This window comes from Callorhinchus milii, unplaced genomic scaffold (assembly GCF_018977255.1).
Source record: "Callorhinchus milii isolate IMCB2004 unplaced genomic scaffold, IMCB_Cmil_1.0 Scaffold12, whole genome shotgun sequence".
Lineage (NCBI taxonomy): Eukaryota > Metazoa > Chordata > Chondrichthyes > Chimaeriformes > Callorhinchidae > Callorhinchus > Callorhinchus milii.
Window position 1 is genome coordinate 3,922,645 of NW_024704753.1, and position 21,384 is coordinate 3,944,028.

Sequence of the window (21,384 nt, forward strand, 5' to 3'; positions counted from 1 at the left end):
TATTTACCCCTTTCCCCCACACATACACTTCCTCAACCGTTGAGTGAATTGTGAATGCCTAGGTTCATAGGGTAGACTATTTTTTCACATCTTTTAAATCTCTATTAATCAACAAATTAATTCAATGTAGATTATGCTGATGTTACCTGCCTGTGCCTTTTAACAGCAACAACAAAATTACATTTGTAAAGCGCCTTTCACGTCGGGAGGACGTCCCAAGGCGCTGGACAGATAGAGTTGCGGACCCGAGCTGGGGGTTGGGGTCGGGGAGGGTGGAGGGGAGGGGGGGAAGCAGGGCGATCAGAAGCACGGTCGAAGGGGAGGGTCTTGAGATTGGTCTTGAAGGTGGCAAGGGAGGAGGCGAGGCAGAGGGACTGTGGAATTGAGTTCAAGAGAGTGGGGGCAGAATGGCGAAAGTCCCGCCCACCAATAGTGGGGTGAGCAAGGCGGGGGACAGGAAGCAGGCTGGAGCCTGCTAAGCGGAAGGAGCGAGCAGGATGGTAGGGGGTTAGGAGGAAGCAGAGGTAGGGGGGAGAAAGACCATGGAGGGCTTTGAACGTGAGGACCAGGATCTTGAACTGTATGCTCTGTATGATGGGAAGCCAGTGGAGTTGGGCAAGGATGGGGGTGATAGGGTAAAATAAAGGTTGGGTATCATTTACATTGAAGGGAAATTAGGAACTAATAGCATCCAGAAAATTCTGTGAGAAACCACCCTTTTCAGTTAAAATTTGTTCTTTTGCTGCTTTTTTGATTCAAATATTTCCTTTGTTTTTATGTAAATTTTCTCTGAACAGTAACCTTGACATTTTTTTTCCTATTGGTAGCTGCTCTAACTGTTTTATGTGTACGCAAAAATGTTTCTTCACTGTAGTTTTTCTAGAATTATCTTTTAGAGTTTTTTTATTTCACTGTCAGTATCTGGTGTGATTAAAGGTTTACTAAAAGAATGCCCTGAACCTAAAATATCTTGAATGTTTTAAGTATAAATCAATAATCACCTGTGATATGAGATTGGGGGGAACTTTTGGCTTGACTTCTTGTTTTGAAAGTGAAAACAGCAGATTCTGAGTTTATTGTGAATCTGTGGTTAACAGGGCTTTCGTTTTTTTGTTCTGCAAGTGGTAATGCCAGATGTTCTATTAATTGCAGGAAACCTGAGTTGGAAACGTCACAGAATAGTACCCTAGCTTCACATTTTACAATCTTCCTCGATGAAGTCTACACATTTTGTTCTTTACTATGTTTCTTGCTCAAGATGTTGGTTGTGTGCAACCCAGTATTCACTCTTTAGTATTTTCTCTGTTTTTTACATGATCGTTGGCAACACATAAGCTTTGCAAAAAATCCAAGTCTTGCATATTATAAATCTGTGTGTGGCGTCTACCATGGTGTATGTTTGTAACTAGGGCGCTAGTTTATTGTTAGTGTTCGTAGCATTATATTTAGCTACCTGCATCATATTTAGTGCCCACGCCTGAAATTATTCTGTTTTTGTTTTGATATGGTCTGATCCCTTGTTCCTCCAGGCTTTTATCAGTTGTACTGCTTATCAGTGGTTACTGGTACTTGCACTGAATCTTAAAGGAGGGAAGAAAGCATTTGCTTCTACTTGTTTTCCATGAATCTGCTTATTTATGGTTAGAATCTCCATGGAGGAAATACTTTTTCGATTTGGAGTACCCGTTAATGTACTCAGAGTAGCTTTTGATGTTGTGTTGGCTTGGGCAAGTGTTTTCAAAACTGATTCATTGATCAAACCAGTTTTGATGGTAAGCTCACTCATTGTAAAAGTCTGAACTGGTGTGTTGATAAGCAGGTAAGCATCTAGGAATGTCCCAAATGCATCTGCAAAAAAAATACCATGATCCCCCTAAATTGGGCAGTTAGTAAAATTAAGGGTTTAGAATCAATGTACCTTTTTCCATTCCCTATAACTTGTTGTTCCTTGTAAAAGGTGTTTGCAGAAAGCTCTTAACAGCTAGAAATGCCCCATCTGCTTGGATGTTCTAGCATCATGCCAAGCAACAGATTGCAAACTTCAAAGGTTGAGTATCACAGAAACTGTTTATACTCTAGCCCCAGGGTTTTTGTGCTAACAGCTGCCAGATTTCACTTTATGTGCCAGTCACTATTGAATTGCCAGCCTCACTCTTGAGTAGTGGCTTTCTTTCCCCCTTTGCGAAAGACTTCTTTAAATCAGGTGTTTCTGTCAGCTGATACAAGTGTCTTCTTTTGCAGGTTAGGTTAATTCAGATATCGTGTTTGGAATAAGTGTATACAATACATTGCAAAATTACATTTGTAAAGCGCCTTTCATGTCAGGAGGACGCCCTGACCTCGGTGGGTGGAGGGTAAGAGGGTGGCCAAAGGCACGGTCAAAGAGGAGGGTCTTGAGGCATGCCTTGAGGAAGGGGGGGGGGACGAAGCAAAGGGGATGTGGAATGGAGCAGGGGACATGGAGCAAGGCGAAGGGCAGGAGACATAGAGCAGGCCAGAGCCTGCTGAGCAGAGGGAGCGGACAGGTTGATAAGGGGTTAGTAGGTCGGAGAGGTAAGTGTAGTGAGAGAACCTTTTTGTATTGATCCATTGATAGTGAATTGGGTGCATAGTTGATATAAATTCTGTAGATTGGTTTTGAAAGTGCAAAGTAGCCATACACTTAGCTTGCAGTTCACAATCAAACATCTGCCTTTATTCTGTTTATATTGTTTGTTCTATAAGAGTTGTATGATAGATAACACCAGGTATCGAAGAGATTATTCTTTTGACTGTAACCTTCTCTGTTCCATTGGATTGACTTTTGACTGTAACCACTCATACCGGGAATCGTATATGTGAATCTATACTACACCATTTTCATTGCTCTGATATATATTCTGTAATAAGGTATCTAGATCTGTACAAAGTTCTCCAGCCTAGCCAATGTGGCCTAATGATCAAAAACTGTCATGGCACAATTTGTTACAGAAGTTATTTAGAAGTGCCAGTATGTCTGTCAGAAAATATAATTCCCAAGAGCTGAGAATGATTGATTGCCACCCGTTTCATTTTAAGTGTCAGAAAATAAGATGTGCTGTGGAATGATTTCTGTTAAGTGTGATGACCTGTTGTCAGTACGACAAATCAAATGCTTGTGGCAGCCTACAGTTTAACATGTTTGTGTCTTGCATTTGGTAGTTGCATTTTAAACGTTTTTAGCTTTACAAGCTGAAGTAACAATGTATTGCTTTGCTCTGCCTGCAGAGAACACTCATCCCACCAGGGTGGGGGTGGGAAAACTAACGATGCAAACAAACCTGTTCAGTGTCAGCAGAAGTAACACACAGTTATATTTGAGTTTTGTTTACAAACTATTCAGCTGATTACACAGCAATCTTGACAGAAGTCAACGAACAGGTTGCCTGTTTCACATCTACAATATTGCAAGATAATAGAGAATAAGTCTTTAACATATGCTTTAACATATGACATTTTCAGTAATCACGATTCCCATTGATATTGAGTTAATGCAAGTGGGTGGACTGTAGATTTTGCTTCAGGACTTTTATGTCGAATGGTTGTTGGATCCATTAGTGGATGTTGTACCTATTTTTGCTCAAAACTAATGAGCTGAGATGTGGACCTAAAACTGTTTCCAAATTATATTAAGCTTTCTTTTGGAAGAGGCATGTATTCAGCAAGTTCACTCCCACATGAGATTCTTCACTGAAAATAACATTTTATACGGTGTAATATAATGTTGCATAACAGCAGTTCTTGGATCGAATGAACCTGCACTTGTGTTCAAAGACCTGCATTGATATCATGAAACTTTTCAAGCATGTTTATAAAAATCAAGTGCATGATCATTGCTACAGGAAACACAAAAAAGCAGCAACAATGGTAGTAGCACTTGCTCCTTCTACTTTACTATAAACCGTCTGAACGGCATGGTACCTAGTTAAGAGATAAAAATCTTTTTAGCTTCTGTTCCATTTGGCTTATTGATTGCCTGAGTGCTGCTTCAAAGGACTGGTTCTCAAGCAGGCTGAAGCTTCAATGTCTTAATTCTTTCTCTTCCTTCCCCCAGCAGTCAACTCCAAATATACAGGACAGAATTTCACCCAAATGGTAACAAATGCATATAAAATATATGAATTTGAGCATACCATACATTTCCAATTTGTGTCAACCTCTTTCTGCCTGCGAGGACACCCTGGTATTGAGAAGATCTAGACAAGACTATGTTTATTTTTAGCGACTGTTTTACCCCAGTACATACTCTGTGTAATTCTTAAAGACAAAAATTCCCTTGTGTTCTCACTTTCATTTGCAGCTAGATGTCTTAATTCCTTCAGAGGATCCGATTCAAGATCCTGGTCCTCACCTACAAAGCCCTCCATGGCCTCGCTCCACCCTACCTCTGTGACCTCCTCACCCCCTACTAACATGCCTGCTCCCTCCACTCAGCCGGCTCCGGATGGCTCCATGTCCCCCGACCCACCCGCCCCACCATTGGCGGGAGAGCCTTCAGCCACTCTGCCCCCAATCTCTGGAATTCCATCCCCCAATCACTCTGCCTCACCCCCTCCTTAACCTCCTTCACATCCCACCTCAAAACCCTCCTCTTCGACCATGCCACATCGGTCACATCCCTTCCCCTCCCTTCTCCCCCTCTGACACCAGCTCGGGTCTGAAATGCTGTACACTGTCCAGCACCTTGGGACGTCCTCCCGACATGAAAGGCGCTATACAAATGTAATCTGGTGGTTGTTGTTGTTAATTCCCATTTGCTTCAAGCCAACCAAAATAAATTCCCCCTGTGAGAGGTATGGATGGTCATCTTTAGTACGAGTGAAATTGTTCCGTTACCACAGATGCTAAGGAGAATGGTTAAGCTTTGCCTTTGAAACATAAATCTAACATTCTCATTCTGCAAACCATACAAGAAACCACTATAATCCACTTGATTGATTGGATGTTGTTGGCAGTAAGCTGATCAAATGAAACTTGGAATGATGGGCTATGTAAATAACAACTATTAAAGCACTTTTTCCTGGAATTATACGTGCCTTCTGGATGTTATGTTATTAGGAGAACACACTTTGGTATTTTAAAAATATGTGACACCAAGTTCCGTGGGTTACTAACGTATTTGGTTAGTGACACAGTGACATGTTTCAAGCTAGAAAAACACTTTTTCTTGCCTCTACAACCTTTGCTTTTAGTTAAATGCGTGTTCCACTGGCTGCTGCTCCAACACACCTGTGAACCTGATGTGATTGCAGTGTACTTACTCTTACATCTGAGAATGAACCTACAAAAATGCACAGTCACTACACTTTGAAATAAATTCTGTGAAGCACTTTGAGCAGTCCTCCAAATGTCAGAGGCTCTTATGTCAAATAATAATCCTTGCAATCGATACAGCGCTTTATCACATCTTCGAGACAAATCAAAGTGCTTTACAGAATATACTATATATTTTGTGGACGAAACGTGTCAGCCAATTACGCACAGCAGTCTGCCACAAGCAGTCGTGGATTGAGTGACCAAATTATTATTATTTATTTTAAAGTGACTATTACCCCCGGAAAAGCGATCCGCCAATCGACTAACAACCGGGTTCCTACTTACTGATAGGCGTGTGGAGTAAGGAAACTTGCCTAACGTTTCGCCCTGCCCGGGAATCAAACCCAGGTTCTCTCGCTTGCGAGGCAAGTGCTCTAACCACTACACTACAGGACTGCATGCAAGAATTTTTATTATAAAGCAGGATCAAGATGTTAATGTTTGAACTTACCAGACAGTTATTGCTGCTGCGAGCATTGCAGGCTCATTCAAAGGAATATTTTGTGCAATCGTGCTGCCAGGGCAGACATTCCAACACTGAAAGTTTGTGATACTCCAGACAAAATTGAGTTTCCAAAGCACTTTTCAAAGTGATAAGCCTGTAGGGATATAATGGAGAAATTACAAAAAGTATGGAAGGAAAATGGAAATGTTGCAGCCCTACAATTTGAAACCATCAAGGGATTTTGATTTTGTGTTGCAATTTATAGCTCTGGGCTCGCCAATGCCTACAGATCAGGAAAGTTTCAGCTTTGATCTCGGGACTGTACGGAGTTTACTGATCTCAACCACGGAACAAGTAGGTCACTACATTTGGCCTCAGTGTCCCTAGGCTGTATACTGAAAATATTGTCACCGATTCACATTCCTGATTGCTGTCCAGTGACCCATACAGAAAATACATGAATGAGGGCAGACCTTGTTTTGGTGCTGCGGTGCTAATTTACCCACGTGTGCAAGTGTATGCAAACCAAAACCGCATGGTTTTAACCATTGCAAAAAGTGCATCAAATATGTTTAAATTATAGTTTTGGTTTGATTTTTTTCTTTGGTTGCAAATTAACCAATTAAAGAAGTAATTCATGATCTATAATGCATGTCCAATGCATTGGGTGGGAGACTACTGCTTGAGTAGTGTGGAAAGATTTTTTGAGTCTAACTACTTAGAAGGAACATACTTGTATACATGAACACATTTTTTCTTTGTAGAACTTGTGTGGAATTGTATAAAACATATCTGATTCCTATTTCTGCCGTGGTTCAGTTTAATGGATGCAGTTTGGGCTGCAATTTTGTCACTATTTATGGTGATTTGTGACTGACCAGGATCTTTGTCAGATGTATGGACCTGCGGTTCAATACATGATGTTAATGCCTCTGTCTGCAATGGATGAGGTATGGCTCATTCAGGTTCACACTGATATTTTCAGTAATTTTACATACAGATATTTACTAGACTTTATAGTGATGGCATTTTATCAGTCTGCTGCCTGGAAAGTGAGCAGCAAAGAGGAAGACAAATAGCATGTTATTTTAGAACCCTTTACCAAAGTGGCAAGTTGTTGAATGTACGTCCATTATATTGTGAAGAGTTTTCAGTAACCAGCAGTTAAAAGTTCACTTGATACTAGAGACTTCTTATTTAAATCTCAATGACTTATATTGTATAGTATTGCATGACAGGAGGTTATTTCCAAATCAGGAAATGACATCAACAGATATTTTGTGATCTGTAATACAGCATTCTCAGCACAAGAAGCCACAACCTGTTTCAGATGTATAGTTTATTCTTTCAGCAGAATTGTAGATCAAGCCGGTTCTTTTAGCAGAATTCTTGACAAGGTTGTTTTGTTGTGTGAAACTTTTTGTCTTTTTTAAAAAAAAGTTTTCTTTTTAATTCTTGATTGGTACCTGGTAAACTTTTTTTGAATCTGTCAGCCTCTTTGAGAGTGTTTTTGTAAAATTGTGTGGATTAATCTCTAAATCTTTACTCCTGGTAACAAGTGTAGCAGATTAGTTAAATAAAATTGACTAATGTTAGTGCAAATGCTTGTGCTCTAAAGAAAGCTAAGTACTGTAGCAGCTGTTGTCATCTTTGTAGTGGTTGGTCCAGACATTAGATTGAATTCCTTTGTAAACTCACATCAGGAGGTGGTTAATTTTTTTGGTCACTTTTTTTGCGCTTTATGCACCGTTGATTTCTAGCATAGCTGCAGGGATGCGGAGTACACTCTGCATAATTAGATTAAGAGGAGTGAACGACACGGTGCTAATTTTATACTCTGTTCTTTACAGATTATCTTATTAAAGGTCATTAGTAATGAGATTAAAGCTGTTAGTCAGACACTTTTGAAAGATGCCAATCAATATAATCCACGTAGCATTGAGACCTGGATTTCAAACAGTATTGAGGCTTGTTAGAATCCCTTTCTTTTTGACGAGGTGCTGCTTGGAACAGTTTAGATTGAATTTTTATGTTCACATGCCCTTGGTGGTCTAAAACTTGCAAATAATTACCTGTCAGTAACTGGATGAGAATCAAATTGACCCACACGAGCACCACTACAACAACAGTACATTTGTATAGCGCTTTTCACTTTGGGAGGACTTCCCAAGGCGCTGGATGGTCAGTGTTTGGGACCCGAGCTGGGGGTCGTGATTGGGGAGGGTGATCGAAAATAAGGTTGAAGGGGAAAATCTTGAGATGGGTCTTGAAGGAGGCAAGGGAGGGGGTGAGGTGGAGGGACTGCGGGATGGAGTTCCAGAGAGTGCGGGCAGAGTAGCAGAAGGCCCGCTCGCTAATGGTGGGGGACATGAAGCAGACCAAAGCTAGTGAGGACCAGGATCTTGAACTGTATCCTCTGTGTGATGGGAAGCCAGTGGAGTCGGACGAGGATGAGGGAGATAGGGTCACGGAGCCTGGTGTGGGAGAGGACATGGGCTGCAGAGTTGTGGATGATCTGCAGTCTGTGGAGGGAGGAGTTGGGGAGGTGACAACAACAACAACAACAAGATTCCATTTATTGAGCGCCTTTCACGTCGGGAGGACGTCCCAAGCAAAGGGTTTGCATAGTCAAGTCTCTATATAATGAATGCGTGTATGAGAATTTCGGTGGCCTCTGGTTTGAGACAGTGGCAGAGCCAGGCGAGGTTGCGGAGGTGGGGGGAGTCAGAGCGGGCTATGGCACGGATGTGGAGTAGAAAGTATAGTTGAGGGTCAAACAAGGCGCCAAGGGTCCGGACTGGTTTAGTAAGGTGGAGTGTGCATCCATGGATGGTGATGCTGTCAGCCCCTGAGGTGTGAAGGCGCTTACGAGAGCCAATCAGGAGGGCTTTGGTCTTGTTGATGTTCAACTGAAGAAAGTTTGCTCTCATCCAGGTGATAGACAGGTGCAGTTGGGTGTCATCCGCATACCTGTGGAAGTTGACCCCATGTCTGCGGATGATGTCACCAAGAGGGGAGCATATAGATATTGAAGAGGAGGGGACAAAGGTCAGAACCCTGAGGAACGCTGCACGAGACGATGCGGGGTCTAGAGGAGAAACCGTTTGTGGAGATGAAGTGGAGGCGGTGGGAGAGGTATGATCTGAACCATTCAAGGACATCACTGTGAATGTTAAGGTGAGAGGTGAGGACGTGGATGAGGATAAAGCGTTCAACAGTGTCGAACGCAGCAGAAGGTCAAGGAGGACTTCAACACAATTTATATTCAGGTGGCATTCCCATGTTGTTGGCATGGTGTATATCGGGTACAGTTTCCATTTACAATTTGCTGTTGTGAATATTGATTGCATTTTCATCCCAATGTTTCTCTACTTCCGCTGCCATCCTTTCATGAAGCAATTAAAGAAACTGAATCAAAAGATCTCATGTAATTTCAACTTCAGTGGGAAGATCATCTAAGAAAACTTTCTTGGGTGTCTCTTACCTTGTGAATGATGCTAATTTATATTTCTATGTATTGTCATCTTTTGCAGAAATTACTAGAATGTTTATTGGGTATTCTTGTGTCAGATATGTGTACTGTTTATTTGTAGTCTATTAGATATATTTGCATTGTTCATAAACGAGACTGATATTGATCTTTGAGCCATGGTAAGTGTTTTGCATCTATTGTACTGTTCTTGGGCAGGTAATAAGCCTTTGCCTGAGCACACGTTTGATGTGTATGATGAGAAAGTGAGTGCATAGCTTTAACAGAACAGTGATACCAGATATGTGGAAGAACTATTGGATGGATTTACCATATTAAATTCTCTCATCTTGAATTACTGCATAACCTTGCCCTGTAAAAGGGAGGGGTATTATGGCAGGTGCGTGAGTCCATGCGTGCGGTGCAAATTATGTTAAGATTCAATAAAATTTAACTTAAGTCCTTTTTTAAATGCAGAAAACCAAGAATAAATTCTCAGCTGGTTGCACAACAAGTTGCTCAGCAATATGCGACACCTCCACCTCCAAAAAAAGAGAAGAAAGAAAAAGCTGAAAAAGACAAGCCTGACAAAGAAAAAGAAGTTAGCCCAAATCCAAGCAAAAAGAACAGTAACAAAAAGATAAAGTAAGTGCAATTCTTTCAAAGGCATTTGGAGAGCAAAAAAGGAAATTGAGGAAAAAAATGATTCATCTGAAAATGTTAAAATGAAGTATTCTGTATAGAAACTACAGTAAGGACCTTATTATCCACACTGATGCAAAGACAGTGTGGATAATTGGTCATCATACAAAACACATTGGTTGTAATGTGAACTAAGTGTTTCCTACGGAGTTATACCATCACTATAGTTCCACACCGTGACAGACCTTCTCTTTCAGGTTCTCTAACTGCTTCTCACTATGCCTTTCTCTTGCTGTTAGTATCTTGCAGCTCTGCTTCTCACTTGTGCATTGTAGTCTGATGCTTACTTGTGGATAGTTGGCATGGGTAGCTCTGTAGAGTGACAGGAAATTAGCAATCAAATCACTCTGTGCTGTGCTCATACATGTTTAGATACAATTGTGTTGAGACAGTGTGGTTTGAATTTTTCCCAATTTGCATTACGGCATGCTTTCAATTGCCCTTTTCCTTTTATTATGAAAATACTGGCAGCCTGCATTTGGTTTCCATCCCTCTGCACCAAATTTCACTGGGATTTTTCTAAAACTCTGGATTGGAGGTTTAAAAATAAATTGTTAACAAAATTAAGTTGTAACTCCAACATCTTTCATACCATATGAGCCTTTATGGAGAACTTGGATTCACTTCAACATTTTTCTTTGCTTTTTTTTATTATGCAGCTTTGCTTGCTCTAAATTCTCATTTAATGTGAAGATTTCAAATTTATAAAACCGCCAAATGTTTTGGAAAATCGGTATTGTTGTTTAAGTCACACATAATGTTGTTTGCTTATCAGTCCGCAGTAGTATTTCTGTGGTCAACGAGTGTGGGTATTCTGTATTTGGTGGAATTCAACAGAGTGGGCTTTATTTTTCAGACCGAAATTGGAGCTTGAAAAGGGACCTCCTAGTGAAATCAACAGTATACAGTCTGGAAAAGCGGCAACAAAAACGGACAGTTTGCACACTTCAAGGTATATTATCCTTAAAGCTTTAGAATGCATCAGCCCTTCGCAGCTGAGGTACTATAAAATTTGAAAAGAAACTGGAGTTTGTGTACAATGCAACACACTATGTTCACTTGCAGCTATACTTTGTGTGGTCCCTTAATATTTATTTACTTATTGATACTCCCTATCTCCTCAGGTTAGGTTATAGTATATTTAGTTTCTACGTGAAATTTGAATGATATTTGAGGGACTTAGACTTCTTTGGAGTCCAGTGTTTATACTTTATCATACTTTAATTTATCATACTTCCAGGTCTTCCCTCCACAAGCTGCAGATTATTCAGAGCTCTGAATCCTGTGTCCTCTCATACACTAAACTCCTTGGGCCTATCAACCCTGTCTTTCCCCAGCTCCTCTGATTCCCCATCCCTCAAAGATTCAGGATCCTCATCCCCACTTTTAAAGCTCTCCAAGGTATTGCTCCTCCCTACATCTGTGACTAACTGAAATGTTACCAACCTCTTGGCCTGATGGGCACTGGGCCATGTCCCCCTTCACCATCAATCCCGGAGCTCCTCCTCTTCGCACCCTCCCTTCTTTCAAGGCCTGTCTCAAGACCTTCCTCTTTGACCATGCCGTGCCTTTGGTCATCTTTCCACCTCTCTTGCCTTCCACCCCTCTTGACTCCAACCCCCAGCTCAGGTGCAAACCCTTTACTGTCCAGTGCCTTGCGATGTCCTCCCCATATGAAAGGCGCTATATAAATGCAGCTTTTTTTCCTTGTTGTTTCATGGCTGGATAATTGAATTCTATGTAAAATATGATAACTTGTCATCCACTTACTCATCTGATTTTCGTGGTTGTGGTTTTGTGGTGAACTAAATTCATCAAACCTCAATATTTTGCATATGCTGGAGCTGCAAAGTACTAGACACCTACTATGGATTTGAGGCAAACATGCTGAGCCCTTTTTATTAACATTCCTCTCCCCTCCCCCACCTCCTTCTCCCTCCATCACAATATCTTGAATGGCTTTAAATTTTTGGGTTGTGATTTGTACATTGCAACTTTTATAATGAAAGATGCCCCCCTTCAACACTTTGTTTCTTGTTTACAATTCAGTGATTTTAGTGCTTTAATGCTTTAATTTGTTGATCAAACAAGAACGCGGTTAGAGGTTACTTTGTCAAAGTTCCATCTCTACAGCTGTACTAACAATATTAATCTTAAATAGGGTGCAGAGAGAGTATCTATTGTAACCAAAGGTTTCTTGTAATGAGATTTGACTGCAGTTGTAGCACCCCTGAAGTGTGTGCATCACAAAACGTTTTGTGAACATCTAAATTCACAGCCTCTGTTAAAGATAAAATCAAAAGGGGAACTGATAGGATCTGTGGCTTGAAGGAACCAGTTTATACACTTCAAAAGCTGTTTTTCTGTTCTGATACAAACACATACCCATTTAGATGTCTCAATCAGAAGTGCATTTTAGTGTAGATGTCAATAGCAATCTATTTTCGACAAGAAATATTACTATCTTAAATAGTGCATTGTATTTTGTTTTTATTGTCAGAAATTGGAATGAGTGGAATGCCAATATTCTCTGTGTAAACTAGTTACGTTAGAAACAAATGACCTTTGGCGCCGTGATAATTTGACGTCAACACAATAGAGTTCGAAAGTCTAGGTCATAGTATCTAAGCTAACAGAACAATGGCAAACTCAGGGATTCGTAATTCGCTTTATCAAATCAAAGAGACTCAAGTTGCATTGCCTTTTACAAAGAAAGGAAGATTCTGAAAAGGACAAAGAATTGTATTCAACCATTATCATTTGAAAGGACCGAGTTTATCATATCATTGGCTAACTCAACCTTTTGAATGTGTACTGAAATTTAGCATTGAAACTTAAACGTGTTATTTAGTAACTTTGTAAATAAAGCTAGCATATTAAGCTATATGTTGCTGGTCCTTGTCCAAATCAATCGTCTATAAAAGGCTTAGTGATGTGTAAACAGTGGTAAAGATCTAAAGGGCGAGAAAATTTGCTTATAGGATTAACTCTGACTCTCTACAGTGCAAACTTTAAAATTTGGGAGATAACAATTAGTATTAAATATTGAATTGCAGCTTTTCCATAATAGCTCGTGAGGAAAAGAATGTTATTGTTTCCTTAATGGATATTTGAACGAGGTAAATATTGGAATTACGAACATGTTTGGTATCTGGAGTTAAAAAAAAACTTCTCTTGGAAAACATCTCCACATTTCTAAGTAAATGCATAGCTTCGATCAAGTGTTTGCATGGGCTGAATGGCCTCTTTCTGCGCCGTACAGTCTACGTAAATTTTTTTGTGATGGTTTCACCAAGATTTGTATTCCTCTCCGAGGATTCTGCGAAGCTGAATTAATGTTGAAATGTTCTCTGTTATAAGGGCTGAATGACCGCTCCTGTCTTACGCATTTCTTTGGTGTTTTTAATCGCAGGCCTAAACTGAAAAATGTGGACAGAAGTACTGCACAGCAACTTGCAGTGACAGTGGGTAATGTTACAGTAATTATAACAGACTTTAAAGAAAAAATACGTTCGTCTTCCACATCATCATCAACGGTTACGTCCAGCGCAGGTTCTGAGCAACAGAACCAAAGTAGCTCTGGATCAGAGAGCACAGACAAGGGCTCATCACGTTCCTCAACACCAAAAGGTGAAATGTCGGCAGTTAACGATGAATCATTCTGAGCTTGGCTCCAGACCTGCACATGCAATGTGAAAAGTATGAATAAATACTTTTGACATTTTTTATGTATTCCCTTGGTTTTATATTTTCCTAACAATCATTTATAATGGATGTGCTCCTGAATCTACTTTTTTACAAATCTGCTGTGCACAATTTCCATGTACATTATGTATTTTGTTACATTTGACTTTTATTTATTATGTCTGCAAACTCCACCTTTTTCAACATATCCTTTTGTAGGTTTTGTTGCCAGCAACTCTGCTGTTTATTAGCAATCTTAGAAATGTTAATTGTCTATCAAAAGTTAAACAGAATAAAAGGTTATTAGAAATCAACACATAGAAACACTGGTGCTTAATACACTGTGAAGTAAATGCAGCATTCAACAGACACAAGGCTAAGACAGTGCATTCCAGCAGAGGAGAAGTATTTCTGCAAACCATTGAAATGAAAGCTGACTTGTCCTCAGGACTATTAACTCTTCAGTGGCAAAAAAAAAGCACTGAAGACCAGTACACTTGAGGTAACTGAACAATAGCTGGATTGGGTCAATGTCTATTAAGCAATAGATATGGGTTCCTTTTTACGTTTACTTGAAAACTGCTTTATTCCGTGTCCTGTAAACATTGTAATTATTACTGACCTGTTCTCTTCCCCTTTACAAAGTAATGTCTAATGTCGCTTAAAGCTGCAGTGCCTCATAATTGGCCATCCGATAATTTATGCTAAGTGCAAGCAAAAGCAGCTGTACATGTGGGAAAAGTAGATTTTGTGACAAGCCACTTCATTTAAATCAAAGTACTGTATAAAGTACAACAACAAGTTGCATATATACAGCGCCTTTCACATCGGGAGGACGTCCCAACGACAAGTTGCACAGGACGTGCTACTCATTATTTGGTTCCTGTCTCTGACTGACGGGAACATAGGCTAAGCAAATTTGTACAAACAATCTTGAGCATTACTGAAAGAAAAATAATTTGGTGTCTTCATGTTGAAAATGTTTTTCTACCCACCAACTTTTAAGCTGCTTTGGTTTATATTTGCATACGGAAAATGCTTCATTATCGGCCACTGCAACTTTAAAAGGGAAGAATTGTTCATTATAGGTAATATCCATAATCCATCTTTGCACTTGCTAGCACTGTTTGTTGTATTTTACCTATTGATAATTGTTGCATTGTAAAGCCAAATTCAACTACCAAACCAGAAGAAACATTGATTCAGGATGCAAGAAGTTATGCTTAACCTCTCTTTAGTTCATAAGCATATTAGTAACCTTTTTCCAGCAGAAGCAATTATAAAACTTCTATCGTTGTGTACTTTAGCGAATCATTACCTGGGTGTTCCTCATTAATCCAGGCTGTTCTTTGGGTGAACACTGAAAAGTAGAGAAATTGGACATTCTGAATCTATAATCAACTGATTCCTAGTTTTCAAATTAGCTGATCTCTCATGAATACAATCTTCCATTATTTTGATGGCCTGTGGGTACCGCCTTTCACTTTCTGATGTTGGGTCGGCAGCTGGTGTTGTTTATAAATTTTGTTATAATTAGATTTTTTAAAAAAAACTGTTCCCCCTTTAATAAAATTTGTTGGTGCTCTGTGTTTGCCCCCGCCTGCCTTCCATCTAGGTGTGGAAGGTTGGTATTTCCTGAGCTTGCTAAGAAAACATTCACCTCCAAGGTGGTTAAAGTAAACGTCATACATTTCTGTACCTTATAAGGTCTTGTAAATAATACAAGTCTGAGTGACATAAAGAGCCCAGATTCAGAGCGGACAGGTGTACAGCAGTTCCCACTGAGCTCCTGTAGTTGGTAAAAATACACCACGTGGCATTGTGCAATGAATTTCTGTTTTTTTTTAGAGGAACATTTAATATTCATTATGTGGGAGTTGTGCGGTTTCCCAGAAGTAGTCAAGTATGGAATAGAATTGTTGGAACTTGACCTGCACATCATTAATGAAGTCCCCAGTTCTACTCAGTTACAGGGCCAAGATAAGCTGGCACTGACGACTCTTAAATTAGCTTTTTTGGAAGTTATTTTATGTTAAGGCGATGCATATAACCCACTTACAACTGTGATAACAATCTCTTATTTGACCTGGGATCCAGTAAAAACATTTGTGTGCTAAAATCATATTTAATGTATTGGAAGTTTTTTTAAAAAAAACTTCTGTCTTTGACAGTGTTGCCACTTCTGGAAGAGTTTCCATTTGGATTTTTAATTATCTTCTAGGTAAAGAGAAAGTTTGTCTATTATAAAATTGAAGCCCCATTAACAATTATTTTCCTGTGTTAGCTTACATAAGTGCATATGGTGCTTGTATTTTCCTTTTATTTATAGAAAGATGCACTATGCAAGATTTCACAATCTCTTTTCTCTCCTCTCTTGTATTTCCCGCATTCTTTTTTTACTCTATTTCATAAGTTATATTTTCGGGATCGAACGCCCCCAAAGTGCAGTGTTACTACTTAAATTGCTTCAAATATAATGTTTATTAAAATTTTGTGTAGAATGTTATTGCCTAACGTGCCTAGCTTTGAATATTTTAATCCAAGAGAGGAAGGTAAACGTATTAATGAATTTTATTTGAAAAAATATAATCCCTTACACAGATGTGTAAATGTTGCACATTTACTGTGCAGAATCAAATATGGTGGGAATAACACATATTGGCAAAGATAATTAAAATCCATCTAATTCTTGGGCAGAAGTATGCGGAGTGCAATTTTCATGTAATGTGAATGGACCCTTTATCTATTGGGAAACAATTTTCAATTGATTAGGTGCTGTCCTTTAGGGTAATAACCAGCTTCCTGTGTGCTGCTTAGCCTAGAATTGTTTTGACTTAGGACCTGACAGCTTTTCTGCAGTGCCTCCTTAATAACAAACTACACGGCCAAATAGGCATGTTGTTGATGACTTGGGAACAAGTCACTATTTTAATATTGTTGTATTCTGTAGACTGAATTGGTGCACAGACTTTTTTTTTAAAAACAATCTTTAAAGGAACAGCAATTCTGCAAGTTGAATTTGGTAAAGTGTTGTTAGTCGTTATAATAAGCCACTTTCAAAGTTAATACAACTTGTACAAAACATTTCTATTTCTGGAAACTCATTATTGGGAATAGTGGCACTTCATCTGCCTTACCAAAAATATTTCAGTCTACTTTTATAAACTATTGTAACTTAAATTATTGAAAAATTTAATGTTTGCTGGAAATATTAAAAAAAAATTGCTTGTAAGTAATTTGAAATGGTTCTAGAGCCAACATTTAGAGAATGACAATGAGCTGAACAGTTTTTTTAATGCGCAAGCAGTTCTGTTCTTGTGTATGACTTGTAACCTTTATTTACTGTGTAAAGATGGTTACATTGATGTTTCTTTAGCTTTGTTCATTGGAGACACATATAGAATGCTTGTTTAAAAGTGGCATAACATAATCTTGTGATCTTTTCTGTTGTATTATACAAGGTATATTTTCATTTGCCCTGAAAGACGTCCTGTATAATGCTTTTAAAGTTTTTTGCTCTGTAAATTCAATAGGGCTGACAGCGTGCTAGATTTGTTTTCTTTATCTTCATGCTGATGTGTTAATGGTGGTTTTGTGAGCTGGTAAAATTATTTCCAGGTCTTAAATGTTTTGGGGACTTTATATAATCAACACTGCTTTTTGTCTAGAAAATAAAAGATGTTAATATATTCCTGTTACTGGCATGTGCACGAGTATGTTATTAGAAGCCACTTTATCATTTCCTCTTTAACTGCTTCAAATAGAAATGTCTATTTATGAATTCTGCTTGTAGTTTTTCACAAATAAAATAGTTAAATTTATTTAAATCTTAGTATCTTTTTTAAAGAAATACAATATATGCAATTTAATTAAACAACGTATTAGCACTGAGATAATATAATTTAGTCCAAGCTGTTTAATTTCCTCATGTTTACTGCAGTATCAGACGTGGACATGACTTCAAAGGAGTATGTTAGCACCGCTATGTTAGTATGTTGTCATGTCCACAATACCACTTGAATGTGCAGTGCAAACTGTCACAGTTTTGGTTTTTCTCTCCCTTTTGCTCTAGACTGTATGAACTAAAAACATGACTTCTGCTCATCCTGAAAATGGAACTCTCTCCCTCAATCCTTCTGCCTTGCCCCCTCCCTCCCCACCTTGAAGTCCTGTCTAAAGACAATTTTGATCGTACTTACTGTCACCTTTCTCTCCCCCTGGCTCTTGTCAGACTCCGCCACTGTGAATGCTCTGGGACGCTACCCCACATGAAGGGTGCTATATAAATGCATGTTGTTGTTTAGTTCATACAGTCTAGAACAGTTGGCTTTTGCTCAGTTTATTTTGTTTGCTTTTGGAGATGGAGCATGCCATATTTTCGTATGAAGCTATTCCAGTGTCATCACTGGAAAGATTCTGGCATGCGTAGCCCCCAGTCAAACAAGGATTCCCACATTTTCATAATGTGAAAAAAATATCTTTACTCAGCTACAGAAGGGAAAAGCTCTGTATTTTTGCCAATTTGTCTGAACTAAAAGATGTTGCAATTGAGCAAACTTGGTCGTACAGTAAAGATAAATACATCTACTTTTCCAGGCAAATCGGCATATGTTCTGAATGTATTTGTGTTCATGGAGCTAAACTTTATATTTCATAGAACAAGTATATAATAAACCTCAAGGGTTTAGCATCAAAGAAATAACTATTAATGATTCTAAACGCAGCTTGGCAATCAAAATGTTTGCTACTGTTGTATCGCAGAAACCAATCTTGTAAAATATTAGAATTACAAAATTTTTGACATCTGAAAGGGAGTTCAGTACTGTTTTGAATGGTCTCGAAATTAACTATCTTAATTCCTGGTAAAATGACATTTATATAATCTTATCACCTTTATAAAAAATCAAAATATAGAATAAATTGAGGAGGTTGGGTTTTCCTAAGAATTGTTAAAGTGATCAAAATGGGAAGTATTGCACACCACAGTTACTTCTATACTATAACCTGCAGAGAAATATTTAAGCATTTACATTCTTATTTTGGACTACAACACATACACTATACTTCAAAAATCAGTGAGTTGCATTTCTGAAGTCAATGGCCCTTTCATAATGGTTTTGTCCACAAATAGAGTATAGAACACTTGTTCTCTGTCGCTTAAACAAATCCTGTTTAGGATTTCTGTAAGAAGAGATAATAATATTCTGACTTTTGTTAGGCTATAGGAATGATAATCAGACTTGTGAACAGATGGGTACATTTTAAGTTTGAAATATTGTTTCCAATATTAAACAAGTTTTCAATTTTGTACAGACAACATAGCATTTGAAGTAATCACTAGAAACTGTTTATATAGTGCTCACCGTTCAATTAATTTAATTTAGCACACAAAGAATGTTGTATATCCCTTTAAGCTTGTAGGCATTTCATAGAGGATTAAATCTTGTCTTTCATGTACCTCAGCACAAGCAGAAGAGGATTAGATTTCTAAGAAGGTGAAGTGTTTATGTGGATGTTTTCCAGATTACTCTGTGTTTTATGTGTTGGACCCAGGAAACCATTTCTGATATATGACCACAATGAGGAATGTAATGCTTTGACTTTTTTTAAGGTGAGATAAATAGGCATTGTTCGAAATCTGACCTTTATCGTTAATATAAGTTTAAAAGTTTACTAAACTTGAGCAAAATGCCAACACATGTAATTGTACGACAGTTAAATTTTTTTTTAGGCACTTCTATAGAATAGATGATTGACCGCTAAATATAATTTAAACACTTAGAGATTTAAGCAATGTGATTGAGCAACACAGAATTTTCCTTGTGGTTCCACTTTGTTCGTGTTCAATGAACAGATTAAGCTGCAGGGTGTAGAGTTTTGTTAAAGTGCAGCTGCTCAGTACATAGCCTGCCAGATGATGTTTAACCATAGATTTTATTGCTAAGTATGGTTGGCTTCTAGCACACAGCATATGCTTTACTTATGTCATTTAAAGAAGTGTTACTATGCCTGCCAGCATACGCATTTGGGAATAAACTGGGCACTGATCATTCAGTCTGTCCAGTGCCAAGGGGAATTTATATTCCCTGATTTGAGGTTTGAAATATATATTGGCAGGAATTTCTCCATGTTTAACTTTCTAACCACAGTGAAATAGTTGACTTTCCGAAAGGATCTCTTAAGATTGACGAACTGTTGAGCAATCGCGAGGTTTTGCTTTTGTACTTTATGAGCAGTTGGATTTTGTGACCGTAGTTCTACCTTTTCAAAGAGTGCAAGTCTTTTTTTTTTTAAAAAGGACTTTTGGACTCTACGCATGATCCTCTTGTACAAATGGCAACTGATTTCCAAATATAACCGGAGGTGGTCCTGAATTTAGCAGACTATTTCAAGACACTTCAACTCCTTCAGCTGCAAGACTTTTGGCAGGAGTAGAGAACAACCAACTTAGCCCAGGTTGACTAAATGCTTATTGAAAGCTATTTATAACTATACATTTTCAATTGAATGAGGCAGTTAAGTATATTGAAATTTGAGAAAAGTCACGGTGCCACTAAGTTGGTGGACAAAACTGATATTAATAACCCTCGCATTTGGTATTATGGCGTCTTTGAGATGTCTGAAAGCGCTTCACAGAATATACTGTAAAGTGAATTGATTGTATATTTTGTGGCAGCCAATTGCGCACAGCAGTGTCCCTTGTCTTAGATGAGAGATCAAGAAAATTATTGCTGGCTTGTAATAGATTGTTGCCTTAAACTAAGACCTTCTATGGACAGGATTTACATTACTTTCACTGTTTACGATTAAATCCCTGAATTTTCTTTGCACACATTTTTTATTAAGTGTCATGTTTTGCTCGCATCAGCTGCTATGCTATTCTCCTTTCCCATTCTCCCTCCCTCCCTCACTCCCCCCCCCACCCACATACAAACACTTAAAATTGATGATGTTGTAAATGCCTATTTTATTTGCCTAATTTTGTCTGTGCGGTTGCATTTACATCATGTAAAATTTGATGAGTCATGTCCTATTTGACTCATTCCACCCACTCACGCAGGATTTTTAAATCTTGCATACTCCAGGACATGAGTGGGTGAAAGTGGTGTATGGCTGCACTATTTTGAAATCGGAATTCAAATGGAGCTTTTGCAAATCGATTCGAATTCAGGGGTGTCTGCTCAGACTGCTCTGGGTGAGTTGCAACCTACAAGCAGTGACTGGATGATTGACAAGCTGAGACGTGCAGAACTAAATCTTATAAAACGCCAACGATTCTCTCTGATCTGTGGGTTGGAGTTCACGTCGATTACAATCAGGTTAAAGAGATCCCTTTTTTGTCTGTGAAGCCTTCAGCGCGTTTAAAGGAGAAACTGACATTTAATGCGATTTCCTCCAGTTTACTTACCCAGTGTTCATAATTCTGGTTATATTCCATCAAATGCTTTCAATCGAATTACTTCAATGGATTACCACCAGGTGAATTGACAATACAAGTAAGTGCACGGCTGAAAAAAATAATCGTGAAGATGGAAAATATTGAGACAGTGTAGTGATGTGCCTGTAATAGTGGATTGACTTGGAATCAAATTTTCACAAATCACTTATTCAATTCACTTGACATTTGTAACTGGAAGCCCAGCAACATGCAGTAATCACTGATAAGAGGCCCCATCTATCTGCTCTGGTGGATGTTGAAGATCCCATCGCACTGTTTTGAAGAAGAGCAGAGATCGTTGATGTCCTGGGC

At 38.7% G+C, this 21,384-nt stretch overlaps 1 protein-coding gene across 3 annotated transcripts in view; it reads left to right on the forward strand.

The window, feature by feature from the left end:
• rybpb (RING1 and YY1 binding protein b) overlaps positions 1 to 17,448 on the forward strand; it is a 32,081-nt gene extending 14,633 nt beyond the window's left edge. For all 3 annotated transcript variants that reach the window (XM_042339631.1, XM_042339632.1, XM_042339633.1), the window contains exons 3-5: positions 9,726 to 9,893; positions 10,807 to 10,902; positions 13,363 to 17,448. In XM_042339631.1, coding sequence (XP_042195565.1) covers positions 9,726 to 9,893; positions 10,807 to 10,902; positions 13,363 to 13,615 — 517 coding nt within the window. In that variant the 3' untranslated portion in view covers positions 13,616 to 17,448. The remainder of the gene's footprint in view (positions 1 to 9,725; positions 9,894 to 10,806; positions 10,903 to 13,362) is intronic.
• The last annotated feature ends 3,936 nt before the right edge of the window (positions 17,449 to 21,384 follow it).